This window comes from Hemiscyllium ocellatum, chromosome 16 (genome assembly GCF_020745735.1).
Source record: "Hemiscyllium ocellatum isolate sHemOce1 chromosome 16, sHemOce1.pat.X.cur, whole genome shotgun sequence".
In the NCBI taxonomy this organism is placed as follows: Eukaryota; Metazoa; Chordata; class Chondrichthyes; order Orectolobiformes; family Hemiscylliidae; genus Hemiscyllium; species Hemiscyllium ocellatum.
In genome coordinates this window covers 59,776,852-59,792,859 of record NC_083416.1, presented here as the reverse complement: position 1 = coordinate 59,792,859, position 16,008 = coordinate 59,776,852, and the positions used below count along the sequence as shown (strand labels likewise).

The following is a 16,008-nucleotide window of genomic DNA, read 5'->3' as shown; positions in this document are numbered from 1 at the left end:
GAGGTGATACATGGTTTGTGACTGTTGGAATGAGGGCTTCAGAAAGAGAACATCAGGTCAACATAAAGTATCAGATAGTCACCATTACATTATGCCACACGATGATATTGGAGATTTGTGTGAAGTGGTTGAATATGACCATCCAAAAAGTAAACCTTGAAAAGTAATGTGGATCTGGTGGCACCTCTAGGACAAATTATTCTGTGAACCCATTACAACAACATGAATGGTAACCAGGAGTTTTAGGTTATGGACAGCAAGAAAAAGCCTCCTATCTCAGCTGGAGCAAGTCTAAAGCTTCAGCTGGTAGTCTGCAATGTGACAAGGACTCCAAAGATACAATGAAATAACTGTGCAGTCTTGTCAGAGAGCTCAGTTTGTTAGGTACATAGATGAGATTCAATGCAAGTTTTGATAAATAATAACAGAAATTGTTGGAAAAGCACAGCAGGTCTGGCAGGATTGGTGGAGAGAAATCAGAGTTAATGTTTTGGGTTGAATGACCCTTCCTTAGAACTGGTTCTGAAAAGTAACTTTGTGGTGCAAAATCTAACGTTTTGAGGCCATTTGGAGATGTGTGAAATATTTAAAAGAAAAGATAGTGCAGTGTAGTTTAGGTATACCCACAATGCCATTAGGGAGAGAATTCCAGGATTTTCACCCAGTGAAACTGAAGGAATGGCAATATACTTCCAAGTCTGATGGTGAGAAATTTGGAGGTGAAATTGCAGGTGGTGGTATCCATCTGCTGCCCTTGTTCTTGTAGATGTTAGTGGCTGTGAAGTTGGAAAGTGCTGTCTAAGAAACCTTGGTGAATTTCCACAGTGCATCTTGTAAATGGTGCACAGTCCTGCTGCTGAGCATCGATGGTGGAAGGACTAAATGTGGATGTGGTGTCAATCAAGTGGGCTCCTTTATCCTGCATAGTGTTGAGCTTCTTGAGTATTGTTTGATTTACTCTCATTCAGGCAAGTGGGGAATTTTCCACTTTTGACTTGTAGATTGTGGACAGGCTTTAAGGAGGCAGGAGGTAAGCTACTTGCTGCAAGGGTCTTAGCCTCTACCCTGCTCTTGCAGTCACAGTATCTATATGACAATGCTAGTTCAGCTTCTGGTCAATGTTAACTCTTATGATGTTGATAGTAGGGGATTCAGTGTTGGTATTTCTTTTTAAATTCGCTTGTGGGACATGAGTACCAGTGGCTGGGCCAACATTCATTGCCTGCCCCTAGCTGCCCTTTAAGAGGTGGTCAGCTGCCTTCTTGAATCGCTGAAATCCATATGCTGTAGGACATCCCACAATGCTGTTGTGAAATCAAGTTCAGGATTTTAACTCAATGACACTGAAACTATTGCAATGTATTTCCAAGTCAGGATGGTGATACCATTGATCATCAAGGAGAAGTGGTTTGACTGTTGTTGAAATGGTCATTGTCTGGCATTTGTATGGTATGTATGTTATTTGTCACTGTCAGCCCAAGCCTGCACATTGTTCAGATTTGGCATTTGAGCATGAACTGCTTCAATATTGGAAAATTTGTGAATAGTACTGAACACTGTAATCATCAGTGAACATCTCCACTTCTGACCTTATGGTGGAGTGAAGTTCATTGATGAAGCAGCTGAAGATGGTTAAACAAAGGATGATTAAGGATGTACTCCTGCTCTATAGTCAATAACAACATAATATAAAAAATAAAACGACAATGAGGAAGTCACCTCATTCCACCCTTCTAGTTCGGACTCTCGATTCTCAGAATTATTTATTTTTGTCCTTGTTTTTCACCCATAATATCTCTGCAGAACTGTCTCTTTGTGAATGAATGCGTGTGTGTTTAGATTTAAAGAAAGTATAATTTAAATTTGCAATAATAGTTTTTTTTCACATTTTTTGCAATCATTTTTCACATATTAAGAGATGTGTGTTTCAAATAAATATATTTTGGCTTCTTGTTTAGTGATATTTTGAATTGTTTTTATTTTAGATAGTGGAAAATGTCAAGCAACAATCTTAGTGATTCAATTGGTCATTTATCCATTTGTGATGGCTAATGGAATAGTGGACAAACAGGAGGCTGGAAGAACACAGCAAGCCAGGCAGCATCAGCAGGTGGAAAAAGTCAACGTTTTGGGTCAAGTCGCTTCATCAAGACTTGGGAGTGGGAGGGAGCTCCCTTCACCTTCTCCATCTCCTGATGCTGTTTGGCTTGCTATGTTCTTCCAACTTCCTGTTTGTCTTCTTCGCATTTTAGCAGTTTATTTTGTCTCTAATGGAATAGTGGAACTTGCTTCTCAGTGTGCTCCTCACAAAAGAGCTGCGACAATACAATCTTCAATTCTGTACTAAAGCAAATAATATCTATTCAATGGAAAACTATCTTTTTGATACTTCATATTTCTGGAAATACTTCTTTTTATACCAGGTATTGAAAACACTATAGATCTTGCAAATTGTAAGTACTACCTGACATTTTCACTTATTTCAAAATATAAACATCATCACAATGAATGAAAGAAGTGACATCCTATCAAAATTAACAGGAGGACATTGCACAAATTTTACTCATTCTTTTTAAATTGAAGAGATATTATCAAAGAGTGGTCAGGAAAACAGGTCTTGCCCATCAATTCAAATGTCAATCCATTTAACATCATTTTGGAAACAAAACTTGCATCCATTCCATTTGTAAATCTTGTGTGCACCTTTTCTCATCCAAACATTGACCTAGTGGAAGACTTTCAGTAGTGGATATTGCAGATTGCCCATCAGAACCACCCTAAAAAGATGTTTTGGAGTTCACTACTTCTGCACGGGAGCAGAAGTCCAGGCCATCTAGCTGTTAGGTACAGGAAGGGAACTAATAAAGTAGCAGTAATGTCAGGACAAATGTTATCATGAGAGGGATGTGTAGATTATTGCCAACCCACTAGGTCAGTATTCAACTATTCTAGTAAGAGAGGAGGACCTTGACAAGCATTTTCAACACTGGGGCTCACAGGTATAATGACAAGTCTAACAGTTTGTGGCAGCAAACGGAGTTTGCAGGGCTTTAGTCTGAACATTCCCTGCAGCATCTGATGCAGGTGCTGCATTTAGTGAACCAGTAGGTGACCCATGTAACTTTCATGGAGGATGGCCAACTGATTGAAGTGCTTCTCAAATAGTTAATTAGCTAGCATTTCACCGTCTTAGGATTAAGGACCATGATGATGGAAATCCTGTCCATTGAGAGTTGCATCAGCCAAACAGAGACAAGCAGTTATCCATTGTTGCAAATTGTATTCTGGAGCTGATGCCGGATCGCTGGATGAGTAAGAGCAGGATGGGAATTGGTAGATGGCAGGATCAGAGGCAAGGTTGGCAGGAAGGCTATCAGTAATTCTCCATCAGATGGGTCTCCTCCAAACACTCACCCAGGTGCCAGATTCATGTTACGGCTAACACTTAGATTCAACTGCATGTTCACGCCTGCTCTCTGTATCCCTCGATTCTGTGGAACCAAAATCTACTTTGGCCTCAAACGTATTCACTAATGGGACATCAATTGATATTTGAAGTTTAGAATTCAAATTAACTCTGACATATGCCATTTCTATGAGTACCCACTTTAAAATCACTTTGAGAATCTGCTTCAGCCAAAATAAACCTCCTATTTATGAGATGCAGGCTAAGTTGGCTTTAAGAAGTGCTGGCTACTGCAACCATGGTGGCTTTACATGATTTTGTGTCTCATGCTCAGTGAGAAGTTACTCAACAGTGCGCTGAATGCTAGCGGCACAACACAATCCATAAATAAGACAGTCACATAAAGTTTGTGGTTTGGGTAACATGATCCCATCATTTATGTGCAGGACTTATTGTATTTTATAGCCCAGAATTTCTTTCAGTTGCCGACATATAAAATAAAATGTAGCAAATTCATGTAATGACTTATATTAAATTTATTCCATATAACATCTTGATCACTAAAATAGAAGATGTTTCAGAATGTAAAATATAATCACTGCAGCTGTGCAACATTAAAAACAAAATATTCCTAAATCTTGAAAAAGCAATGTTAAATCTCACGGGATCAAGAGAGAGCTTGACAGTAGAAGTAGACGATAATGGTAGAGAGCTTTTTTTTCACACTGGAGGCCTGTGACCAGTGGTGCGTCACAAGGATTGGTGCTCAGTCCACTGTTATTCTTCATTTATATCAATGATTTGGATGAGAATTTAGGAGGTGTGGTTCGTCAGTTTGCAGATTACACCAGGATTGGTGGTATAGTGGACAGTGATGAAGGTTGTCTGGGAATGCAGCATGTTCTTGATAAACTGGGCTGGTGGGCTAAGGGATGGCAGATGGAGTTTAATTTAGATAAATGCAAGGTGTTGCATTTTGGTGGGTAAAATCAGGGCAGGACTTACACAGTCAATGGTCAGGCCCTGGGGAGTGTGTTATCAAACAAAGAGATCTGGGGATACAGATTCATAGCTTTTTAAATGTGGAGTCACAGGTAGAAGGGTGGTGAAGATGGCTTTCGGTCAGAGCACTGAGAATAGGAGTTGGGACATCTTGATCCAGTTGTACAAGAAGTTGGTGAAGCCTCAATTTGAGTACTGCTTATAGATCTTGTTGCCCTAGTGATAAATAGGGTATTATTGAACTAAAAAAATTGCAGAAAAGATTGACAAGGATGCTATGTGGACTGGAAGCTTCGAGTTATGAGGAGAGGTTCAATAGGCTGGGACTTTTTTCCCTGGATCAAAGGAGATTGAGGGGTGACCTCAAAGAGGTCTATAAAATCTTGAGAGGCATAGATAAGTTAGGTAGCCAACTGTTTTGTTTTCCCATGTTGGGGTGGTCTAAAACTAGAGGTCACAGATTTAAGGTGAAATGGGAGAGATACAAAAGGGTCCAGAGAGGCAACTTTTTCAAAGAGATGGTGGTGAATGTCTGGAATGGACTGTCAGAGGTAGTAGTGGAAACGAGTACAATTTTGTCATTGAAGGAACATTTAGATATGGATGGGATAGATATGGAAGGATGTGGACCAAATGCAGGAAAATAGGAACAGATTAATTGTGAAAACTGGGTGGCATGAGCAAGTTGAATCAAAAGGCCTGTTTCCATGCTATAGACCTATATGACTCTATTTCAGCACGGAAGCTGGCTGAAGATCAACTCTGCCATTAATGGTCACCATGGCAAATGATACAGTTAATAAACATGTTCAAAGAAATATTTACTGTAGAAACCTCAGAGATCCTTTTGCAAATATGCTAGGCCAGATTTTAATTTTGTTTTTGGAAACAGTGAAACAAAATCTATGCTAGGGCTAGTTTTACATTTCATATTTAAAATTATATAAAGGAAATAGTTGTACTGTATAACATCTTTAGGAAACAAAATTGACAATATCTTTATTATATAGGATAAGATGCATATTAAATGGGAAATTCACAAAGTGTCTGTTATCATGACTTTGCCTTTTCATGTCGACAAACGAGAACTCACTTACCGATACTATCTCCTCTGATTCAGGTGCTCCTGCTGCTGCTGATAATGCTGCTGCTTGTGTTGCTTTTTTTTGGGCTTTTTGAGCCTGAAGATTTGTGAAGTAGTTTACGGCTGCAAATTCGATGAGTGCAGAAAAGACAAAAGCGAAACATACAGCTATGAACCAATCCATAGCAGTAGCATAGGACACCTTTGGTAGCGAGTGGCGTGCGCTGATACTTAGAGTAGTCATGGTTAAAACTGTAGTAATACCTTTAGAAATTTAAATAGAAAAATAATAATCTACTTAGCATTTATGGCATTGATAACGAAGCAAACAATTAGATGGCCATTTTTGTACTTAATTTTCTTATATCCCTTATGACATTTAATAAATGGTGAGCATAATCTTTGAGATGTGGAAGTAGACTGTTCCTTAATGTCCACCAAGTGTGTTTACTTCTAGTCACTGACCTGAAATATTTGAAGAGATTGTCAACTTGCCCATCCCCAATTGTAATTAGGGATCAACCACATTGCTGTGAATATGGAGTCACATGTAGGCTAGACCACTTAAGGACAGCAGATTCCCTTTCCTAAAGGACACCAGTGAACTATATGGGTTTATTCGACAATGGTTTTGTGGACATCATTAGATTCTTCTTTCTAGACTTCTATTCCATTCAATTTCCACCATCTACCATTGCAGGATTTGAACCTGTCTCTCCATAACATCACCTGGGTCTTTGGATTAACAGTGCAGGGATAGTACCACTGGGTGATCACCTCCCCAGTGATGATACATCTTGTAGTAAGGGTTCACATCTACTAAAAGTTAGAGTATAATAGTGCAAACTTAATCCTCTCAGGACTTTCTCAATCTGCAAATTTTGGCCTAGCTGCTCTTGAGAAAGTGGCAGTGAGCTGCCTTTTGAACTGCCGCAGTGCGCTGTAGGTAGACCCAAAATGATGCATGAGAGGGAGTTCCAGGAATTTGACCCAGCGACATAGTGAAGGAACAGCAATATATTTCTAAATCAGGCTAGTGAGTGGCTAGGAAGGGAAATTGCAGGTGGGGTGTTGCCCTGCTGCCCTTGTCCTTTCAGATGCAAGTGATTGTCACTTCATAACAACATGACGGCTGGAGGAGGAGTGCCTCACATAACAACACGACGGCTGGAGGAGGAGTGCCTCATCTTCCGCCTGGTAACCCTCCAACCACAAGGTATGAATTCGGATTTCTCCAGTTTCCTCATTTCCCCTCCCCCCACCTTGTCTCAGTCGGTTCCCTCAACTCAGCACCGCCCTCCTAACCTGCAATCTCCTTACTGACCTCTCCGCCCCCACCCCACTCCGGCCTATCACCCTCACCTTGACCTCCTTCCACCTATCCCACCTCCATCGCCCCTCCCCCAAGTCCCTCCTCCCTACCTTTTATCTTAGCCTGCTTGGCTACTCTCTCTCATTCCTGATGAAGGGCTTATGCTCGAAATGTCAAATTCCCTATTCCTGAGATGCTGCCTGACCTGCTGTGCTTTAACCAGCAACACATTTTCAGCTGTGATCTCCAGCATCTGCAGACCTCATTTTTTACTTGAAAAGTGATGCCTCAGTATATTTGGTGAATTTTTTCTCCAAGTTCAACTTGGAGATAATATATACTGTTGCTATTAAGCATTGGTGGTGGAGAAAGTGACTAGTTGTGTTTGTGTGTGGTACCAATTCACGTGGACTGCTTTGTCCTGCCTGGTGTTAAACCTTTTGAGTATTAATGGAATGGCATTCATTCAGGTAAGTGGTGAGTGTTCCATGACATTTCTGACTTGCACCTTGTAGATAGTGGATAGATTTTTTTTGGGGGGGGGGGGAGGGGAAAGAGTATTCACAGTATTCCTAACCTCTGATCTGCACTTATAGTCACTGTATTTATATGGTGAGTCCAATTGATTTTCTGATCAATGCTAACATCCAGGATGTTAACAGTACGGGTTTCAATGATGGTAAGATGATTGAATGTCAAGGGGCAGTGGTTAGAATGTTTTTTATTGGTGATGGTAATAGCCTGGCATTTGTGTTTTGCGCATGTTACGTGCCAATTGTCAGCTCAAGCCTTGATACTGTCCAAGTATTTTGCATTTGAAGGTGGCCTGCTTCATTATCTGAGGAGTCATGAATAGTGCTAAACATTGTGCAGTCATCGGCGAACATCCTTACTTCTGACCTTATAATGGAGGGAAAGTCAATGATAAAGATGACTGCGTCTAGGACGATATCCTCAAGAACTCCTGCATAGATATCCTGGAGCTAATGTCACAACTTTCTCAAGAGTAATTAGGGATGGGCAATAAATAGTCACCAAGCAGAAACATCCACATCCCAACAACAATATTTTTTAAAAAACATACAGTTTTCTGACTAAATGTGCACTTTTCATGTAGTATCGCTTATTCATTACATTTCTTAATATAAAAAGCTACACATTAAACATTGACATGAACTTACAAAAATAGCAAAAACACAATGTGAGAAAATGTGAAAAAAAAACAGGGACAATAATTCTGCACCTAAGCCACCATACACATTTATTTATAAGCAGACACAGTAAAAGTTTCCATACCCGCCACAGTACGAGCAGGGACAGATTCTTTGTTTATCCAGAACACAACCTGAGACAAAGCTACAGTCATGATGCATGGGATGTAAGTCTGAATGAGATAATAGCCTAGTTTTCTTTGTAGGAAAAAATAGACTATTTGTATGGAGTATTCACCTGAAACAAATAAGTGATGATGGTAACTAAACAAAGATTGACCAATGAACATACTCATAAGTAGGTGTCGTAAATCAGGCATACCAAAAACTGTTCTAGCTGGGACAGACTCCTTATTAATCCAGAAAGATACTTGGGAGAGAATTACAGTCATAATGCAAGGAATGTAAGTCTGAATCATAAAGTATCCCATCTTCCTTTTTAAGTGAAAATACACTGTCATCACTATGTATTCACCTGTTCAAAGACAAACATAAACATTTTTGTGATCATAACATTACTAGAGTTCTCTTCAATCAGATTAACATTCTACAGACTGAAAAATGAGTTAAGGATGCAACATGAAAATCTAGAATATGGCATGACAAGTTAAAAATAGGATAATAACTTGTAAATGGTAATGGTATAAAGCACTGTTGTATGTCAAGCTTACAGGAAAATATAAACCGATCACATGCTTTCATACTAAATTTGGTTTTAGAATATACATGCATTAATTTGTATCAATATTTTTACAATTAGCATTAAGAACATCTGTCATACATTGAAGGGCAACTTTAACACCTTCTGACAAGCCTCTCCTGCACCTTTTAGCAGTATTAAATAATCAAGTTCACAGAATTGTTCAATTGGAAACCATAAGGTATTGCAGGATTGGATTGCACAGTGACACTGGAGATTTGAAAGAGGCAAATTATACAGGAACCAAAAAACTTAGAAGTGCTGCTTCAGCCGCAGTTATTAAAAGGTATCGTATAACTGCATCCATTTACTTGACAATTGGAAATTTTAGTTGAACTTTGCAGGATGCTTCAACTAATTACCTTTCTGATTCTCGTTACTGTAGGATCAGTTAGCTCATTTAGCTGGATAGCTGGTTTGTGAAGTAGTGAGTTCAATTCTCACACCACTTGAAGTTACCATGAAGAATGCTCCTTCTTTACCTTACCCCTTGGCTGAGGTATCATAATCCTCTGGTTAAATCACCACCAGACATGTCTCTCTAATGACAGAATGACCCTCTGGGACCATTGTGACTTCACCTTACATTCATATAATCGTTAGGGCAGATTAAATATTAAAAATTCATTTCAAATGCAATGTTATCACATATAATATCTGACTTTATTTTACATTATGTGATCGCTTCATGTCACACTTGTGATTCTTATTTGCTATGATATTCAGTGAACTATGATCTCAGACCATTTCAGTTCAAATAAAGTGGTGTAGTAGTGACTCTATTCATAATACATTAAAATTGAAAAATATAATAATATTTTACAATACTATTTATTAAATGTTTTAAATAACAGCTAAATATTACCTGGAAGAATTAGATTAAAATGCCACCTAATAAATACCATTTGTATATTATGAATTATGTCGACTTGTAACAACCATCTAGATTGCAATAGTATAAGAGTCACTGTTTCACTTTAAGCTTACACATCATAATATAATTTCAATGTCTGGTGTTACTTAGTTTGAGATAGAGGTGATAATGGAAGGAAAGTCTGCCCCTGTTCCAGTTGGCCCTTAGAATTAGGCATAGTTTATTCCAGTTCCCATTGTGTTGAACTAGTTGGTTGTCCCAATTTGCTCTACTCTAACATAATTTAGACTACAGGCCGACCCCCATATCCGCAGAATCATTTACCATGATTTACTACAACCCGAACATATTATAGGGAATGTAACAGCACAAGGGATCAAGGGGCTGCCAGGGGGGTAAATTCCTCATTTAAATAAATGAGTTCACTCCTAACCGCAGTTTTGGGATAATGTGGTAGATCTTGGAACGTATCCCCTGCTGGTATGGGGGGACTACTGTAATGTGTGGTAAAGTAATTCCATGTTTTTATTCACATTCTATATATTAATAGCAGAGTGCTAAACAGAATAATCCTTCTCTGTCATGCTTCCTTGTTGACTCTTCCATCTGAACATTTTACCTGTGGAGTTATTATATCAGTTGCATCACAGTGATTTACAATTTGATTGATCTAGATTGATGGTCCCTGGACTGTGTTAACTGAGTGATTGATGTAGAATGTATCTAATTCTCCCAATTATTAATAATTAGTATTTATACAAACCATTCCCTTTGTTCTCTAGAAATAGCAGGATTTATCTGTTTATTCTGAAAAATATAACTAGTTTGGAAGAGATATGATGAATAATAAGATTATTTAATTTATTTGATAACCATACTTTCAGTCATTAATCTCTTATGCGCACTTTCTGCACTAGTAGTGAAGTAGTTAAACACTATGCTTGATTCTGTAGTTATTTCATTTTGTTTGCTTACATCTTTGATTCTCTTCATATAATTGCACATAGCCATGATCTTCAACTGTTTTATCATGTCAGAGTTTCTAGGATTTAAGTTTTTAGGTTTTGGATCATTAATAATTCTGCTGTAATATAACATTGTTGAACAATGTTCAGAAATTCATTAAAAAGGTGCTGCAGACTAAAATATCAGGATAAAGTAGCAGCCTTAAGGTTTTCACAACTCTTTGTTGAACTGTCTGTGGATGGTGTAGTGAAATGGCTGGATGGTTTAAAGATTGTATTATTTGTGAATATTCTGCAGATTGAATTAACAAACTACAGACCTTTATGGAATAAAGGTATTACTTCATGGAATACCATACATTGAATAAATAATTTTCAAAACTTTTAACATAGAATCTGCTGTTGTCTATGATATCCATTAATCACCCAATGAAAATAATCAGTTATAATGTTGAGGTAGATCTTTCCTCTGAACTCAAACAAATTTAAGCCTAGCATTTTTTAAGGTCTAGCTGAAAAGGTTTTTTTTATAGCATTAGATTTTCCATTAGTACTTGACAGTTCCTTGATTGCTACAATAAAATATAGGCATTCTGTGGCTGCTGAGATCTGAGGCTACTTTAACATTTATTGTACTCTTGCCCTGCATCTTGTGAAGTATACATGGCTACCGTGGAGTCTTTGAAGAACCTTATCCCTCATTAGATCTTGGGATCACCAATCACATGAAGACTAACAAATCATCCACTATTTTTAAATGCTTACATTGCTCATAATATTATCTACACATTGTTATTTGGAACATATTCAGACCTGTCATCTTGGCAGTGTGCTCTGATTTGTATGCAATGTTCATCTTCTAATGGTGTTGCTCAATTTCTGCATGCTTCCTTTCTTAGCCTAGTAAAGTACTTGTGATGGTAGAAGAATGTGTATCTACCTTTGAATTTAGTATGATACCTTACTTTGTAAATTCATCAACTGTAGATCTTGATACAATTTGCATTTTTCCTAATACATACTCAGTTGTTGAGTCACACGACATAAACCTTAATCTAAAAGATTGTATTGGAGAGAATATCTTGACAATTTCATTCGAAATTGTTTTCAGTCCTTAAAATTGTTCCAGATTCATAACTTTTTTTTTGTTGCTCCCCTTCTGGACCTTCATTTTGCCCACAATGTAAGCACAAAAAAAATCATAGAAATACTGTTTTGTACACTTTTGGTAGCTTTAGTGAACTTTACGATAGGCTTTCTGAAGGAAGAACTCGCCACCTTTCTGCTTACTGTAAAGACCACCCCAACTGAAGCTTTGGTGTTGCCCCAAAGTATGGGCTGCTTGTGACTCATCTGATTGACTCGTTTCACATAACAAAGATGAGCTCTAGGGTCAGATCTTCATTGTCTGTAAAAAGTCTTGAGTACTATTTATTGCACCAACAACAATCCAATTACTGACTAATTCATCTTCCAAACCTCTGTTGCCACTGTTATCAATTGATCTGCAAGGCTAGATTTTAAACTTATAACAATTTCACTTTGCTTCTGATTTCTCTATTTGAACCGTACTCACTGTATAATTAATTTTTCTTCAGACTGAAGTGTCTAATAGTGTAACACTTCTTCAACTAATGCTAAAGTCTCATCAATATCTTGCTTCGTTAGGACATCAGCCACCTCTGGTACATTAATTTGGACTGACCTGGTGCATCTGAGCTTTTACTTGAGACTTTGAGTCTGTTTTGTACATTTCAGACTGGTGTTTCTAGAGTTTCCATCTCTTTTTTTGTTATGGAACCCCTCTTCCTAAGCTGTTGGGATTGATATAGTGACTGTTCTGTGGATTTTGACATCTTGTGGATGCCACATTGTTCTGCTTCTTAAAGGCTGTTCTCCTTCTGAAGTTTCTGCTACTTCCCTCCTATGTATGCCTTGTTTTGATGCCACTTCGAGGTCCACATTTCTTTCATCATTTACTGAATGCTTGAAAATTGTGATTTTCACCCTACCTTGTCAGTTGCTTCCAACTGTTGCCTGCCACACTTCCCATGTTTTGGGATGGGGTCAATTATGGAAGAGTGTACTGGTCTGTCCTTAATTCTGAGCTTGGTTTATCCCAGTCTCCTTAGTATGAAACTGATTGGGTTATCCTTATCTGCTCTATTCTACCAATAATCTGGATGTGAGCATGGTAAAATAATTCCAACGCTTAATTCACACTACAAATATTGCTACAATCTAGTGCAAAGTGTTGCTTCTTTCAGTCTCTAGCCAGACACTGTTTACATTATGATCACAAAAATTACATCACTGATGGTTCAGAAGGGATGGTTCACCATCCCTTCTGAACACGTGCCTTACTGTATTAAGTATAGACAAGAGACTGCTTCAAGACAGTAACACATTAAATACGTAAAGGAGTGGCCCAATTGGTTTATCAATGTCTTCTCAAAACCAAAATGGAATTATTATTGTAATATTTATTTCAAAATGTATGCATCATATTTTAAAATGTTATTTTAAACAAAGTAAAACACAAATGAAGGTAAATTTTATTTACTGTTTTGCAAAACAAATTCATTTTGATTTCAACTATTTTTAATTTATGTTTATATTTGCAGGTTTCAGGATGATGAAATTCTGAGTCAAATGTAAATGTGGAAGACAAAAAAAAATGCAAAAGTATTTAGCAAATGTCAATATAAGTCATATTCCAAACAGTCTACATGCCTTGTGCAACACGTATGGACAATTTGGAAAGGCACCATTCTTTTTAATAAATACTAATAATTTGAAAGATATTTTAGGTTTTAAAATAGGAGAGTGGGGAATCATTGCTCAGTACACTGCAAGTAATACCATTTCAAACAGATGGCAAGATTCATGATTATGTCATGCAGTTTGAGTCAGGTTGTAAAATTGCAGGTGCCTGCCATCTGGAAGCTAACCATTCAAATCTAATATTCATCAAATGGTAAGTACTTGTTATTATGTAAAGTTGCATCGATAAGAATATAATGTCAAACAATAACACCTCTTGGTAATTGTAAAAGCAGTATTGATGCCCTAATATGATTTATCCCCTCAATACATTGTTTTGCAGCATGGACCGGTTCATACATGATTGTGTATTAATCCTGTCAAGTATGAAATTTTACAAAGTATTGTTATTTCAAATATCAGAATTAGAACATTTTCAAATTCAACTGGTCAATACCATTAAACTATTGATGGGTCCAAGGTATAAATGTTCTGTATTTCCAGCATATTTTATCTTCTTATTTTAGTTTATTTGTAGTTTAGAATTGAGAACTTTGGGTATAAATAGTAAAGTTTTACTCCTATTATTTTTAAAACTATACAAAAAAATACTTACTTGTTGAAACACATAACTGAAAAATCATCCCACTTGCCTGTGTTGGATTTCATGGTTTCACTAGATACAGTTTGGCCTACAAGATCATACTGCAGCAGACTTGAAGATTCATCTGGTACTTCTACTGAGTATGAGGGGCCCTTCTTCCATGTGTAAATTATTTCACTTCTAGGATAGGCATCTGCAAAATTAAATGTCAGGTTCCAGTTGATTCTCCCATCATAAACTGTTAGTTCTTTTAAGATTACCTAATATAGTTTTCACCAGTTAACAGTATCATCATGCCTATTTACAGCAATAATGATTCACAAGCATGAAACAGAAGGCATTTTGGAGCATCAATTACCTAAAAATAAGATAGCAGATCAAAACATAGTTACAGTGTAGAAGGAAGCCATTCAGCTCACTGTCAGCAGTGGTCTCCAAATTCAACTAATGTGATTTCCCCGGCTAGCTCTCTCTTATGCTTCTTTCTTCCTTTTCAGTTGACAGTCTAATTCCCTTTTGAATGCCTCAGTTGAACCTGTGTCCGTCGCAATCTTAAAGTGCATTCCAGATCCTAACTGCTCAGTGCACAAAAATATTGCTCATGCTGATTTTGCTTCTTTTACCAACCACATTACATTTGTATCTTGTTTTTTATGTGCAGGTATAGTTTCGCCCTATCTACTCTACCCAAAGCAGTATCTTATACAACTTCAAAATAACGTCCTTGCTCTGTGGCACTATTAATGCAGTCTTGGATAGTATCAGCTTTATTGAATTTATTTTCAACTTGTTGTGACATTTTTAATGACTTGTATATGTCTCCTGCTCCTGCACCACGTTCAGATTGTACATTTTATATATCTCTCCATGTTCTTCCAAGCAAAATTAATGTTTCTCTGCACTGAACTTCATATGCTAGTTGCCTGCCTATTCCACCAACTTGTCCATGTCCTTTTGAACTTCTGCACTTTAAGCCCCACTGTTCACAATGTTTCCAAGTTCCATATCAAGTGCAAGTTTTGAAATTGTGCTTTCTGAAATTTGTAGTCGGTAAAAGCAGCAAAAATCAGCAGAAGTGATGTTTTTACACAATCAGCATTTAGGATCTGGAATGCATTTGCTAAGACCTTGACGGACACAGGCTCAATTGAGGCATTCAAAAGGGAATTAGAGAGTCAACTGAAAGGAAGAAAGAAGCATTACAGGGAGCTGGCTGGGGAATCACATTAGTTGAGTTTGGAAACTGTGCCAAGGGCATAAACATATCAGGAACAGCAAGTATCCTAATAAATGCTCTTCAAAATATCCAGTAAGTTTCTTAACAATTTTTCTTTAACAAATTAATGTTGGCTTTCTTTAATTAACCTGTATTTGACAACAAGACTATTAATTTTATCCCAAGTCATTGTTTCTATAAGTTTTCCTTACACTGAGGTTAAACTGGCTGATCTATATTTGCTGATCTTATCCTAATACCTTTTTTGAACAAGGGTGCAACATCTACAATTCTCAATTCCTCTGGCATCAAACATGACTCTAAAGACGACAGAAAAATTATGGCCAGTGCCTCTGAAATTTTTGCTTTCACTGCTCTCAGTATCCTTGTATATAGCTCATCTAACCTTGGTGCAATTTTTAAGTTTAGTCAGCCTATTTAACACCTGTTCCTCATCAATTGTAAGTTCTTCATGTGTATTAATTATCTCATTTTTCACCACAGCCTGAGCAGCACCTTCTTCCTTGGGAAAGACAGATGCAATGTATTAATATAATATCTCAGCTATTTCCCTTCCCTCCAAGCATAAATCCATTTTTGGTCCCCAAACAATCCTACTCTATCGATCTAAAACATAAAACTCTTTTACCACACTCTTGCCCTGTATCCCTTTACAGTACTTGAATCTCAGGAGAAAGTGAGGACTGCAGATACTGGAGAAGTCAGAGACAATAAGAGTGGCACTGGAAAAGCGCAGCAGGTCAGACAGTATCCGAGGAGCATGACAGTCGACTTTACGGGCAGAGGCCCTTCATTAGAAATTCCTGATATTTAAAGTCCTCCATTAAAACTCCTCTATGATTTGTGTATC

At 37.6% G+C, this 16,008-nt stretch overlaps 1 protein-coding gene across 1 annotated transcript in view; it reads right to left on the bottom strand.

Moving 5' to 3' along the window:
- Window positions 1–16,008, bottom strand: part of LOC132823083 (gamma-aminobutyric acid receptor subunit alpha-6-like) — a 30,092-nt gene that overhangs the window by 1,980 nt on the left and 12,104 nt on the right. The window contains exons 6-8 of the mRNA XM_060836622.1: window positions 13,971–14,114; window positions 8,338–8,490; window positions 5,506–5,756 (exon numbers count right to left, since the gene is read on the bottom strand). Of these exons, the coding sequence (XP_060692605.1) occupies window positions 5,506–5,756; window positions 8,338–8,490; window positions 13,971–14,114 (548 nt within the window). The remainder of the gene's footprint in view (window positions 1–5,505; window positions 5,757–8,337; window positions 8,491–13,970; window positions 14,115–16,008) is intronic.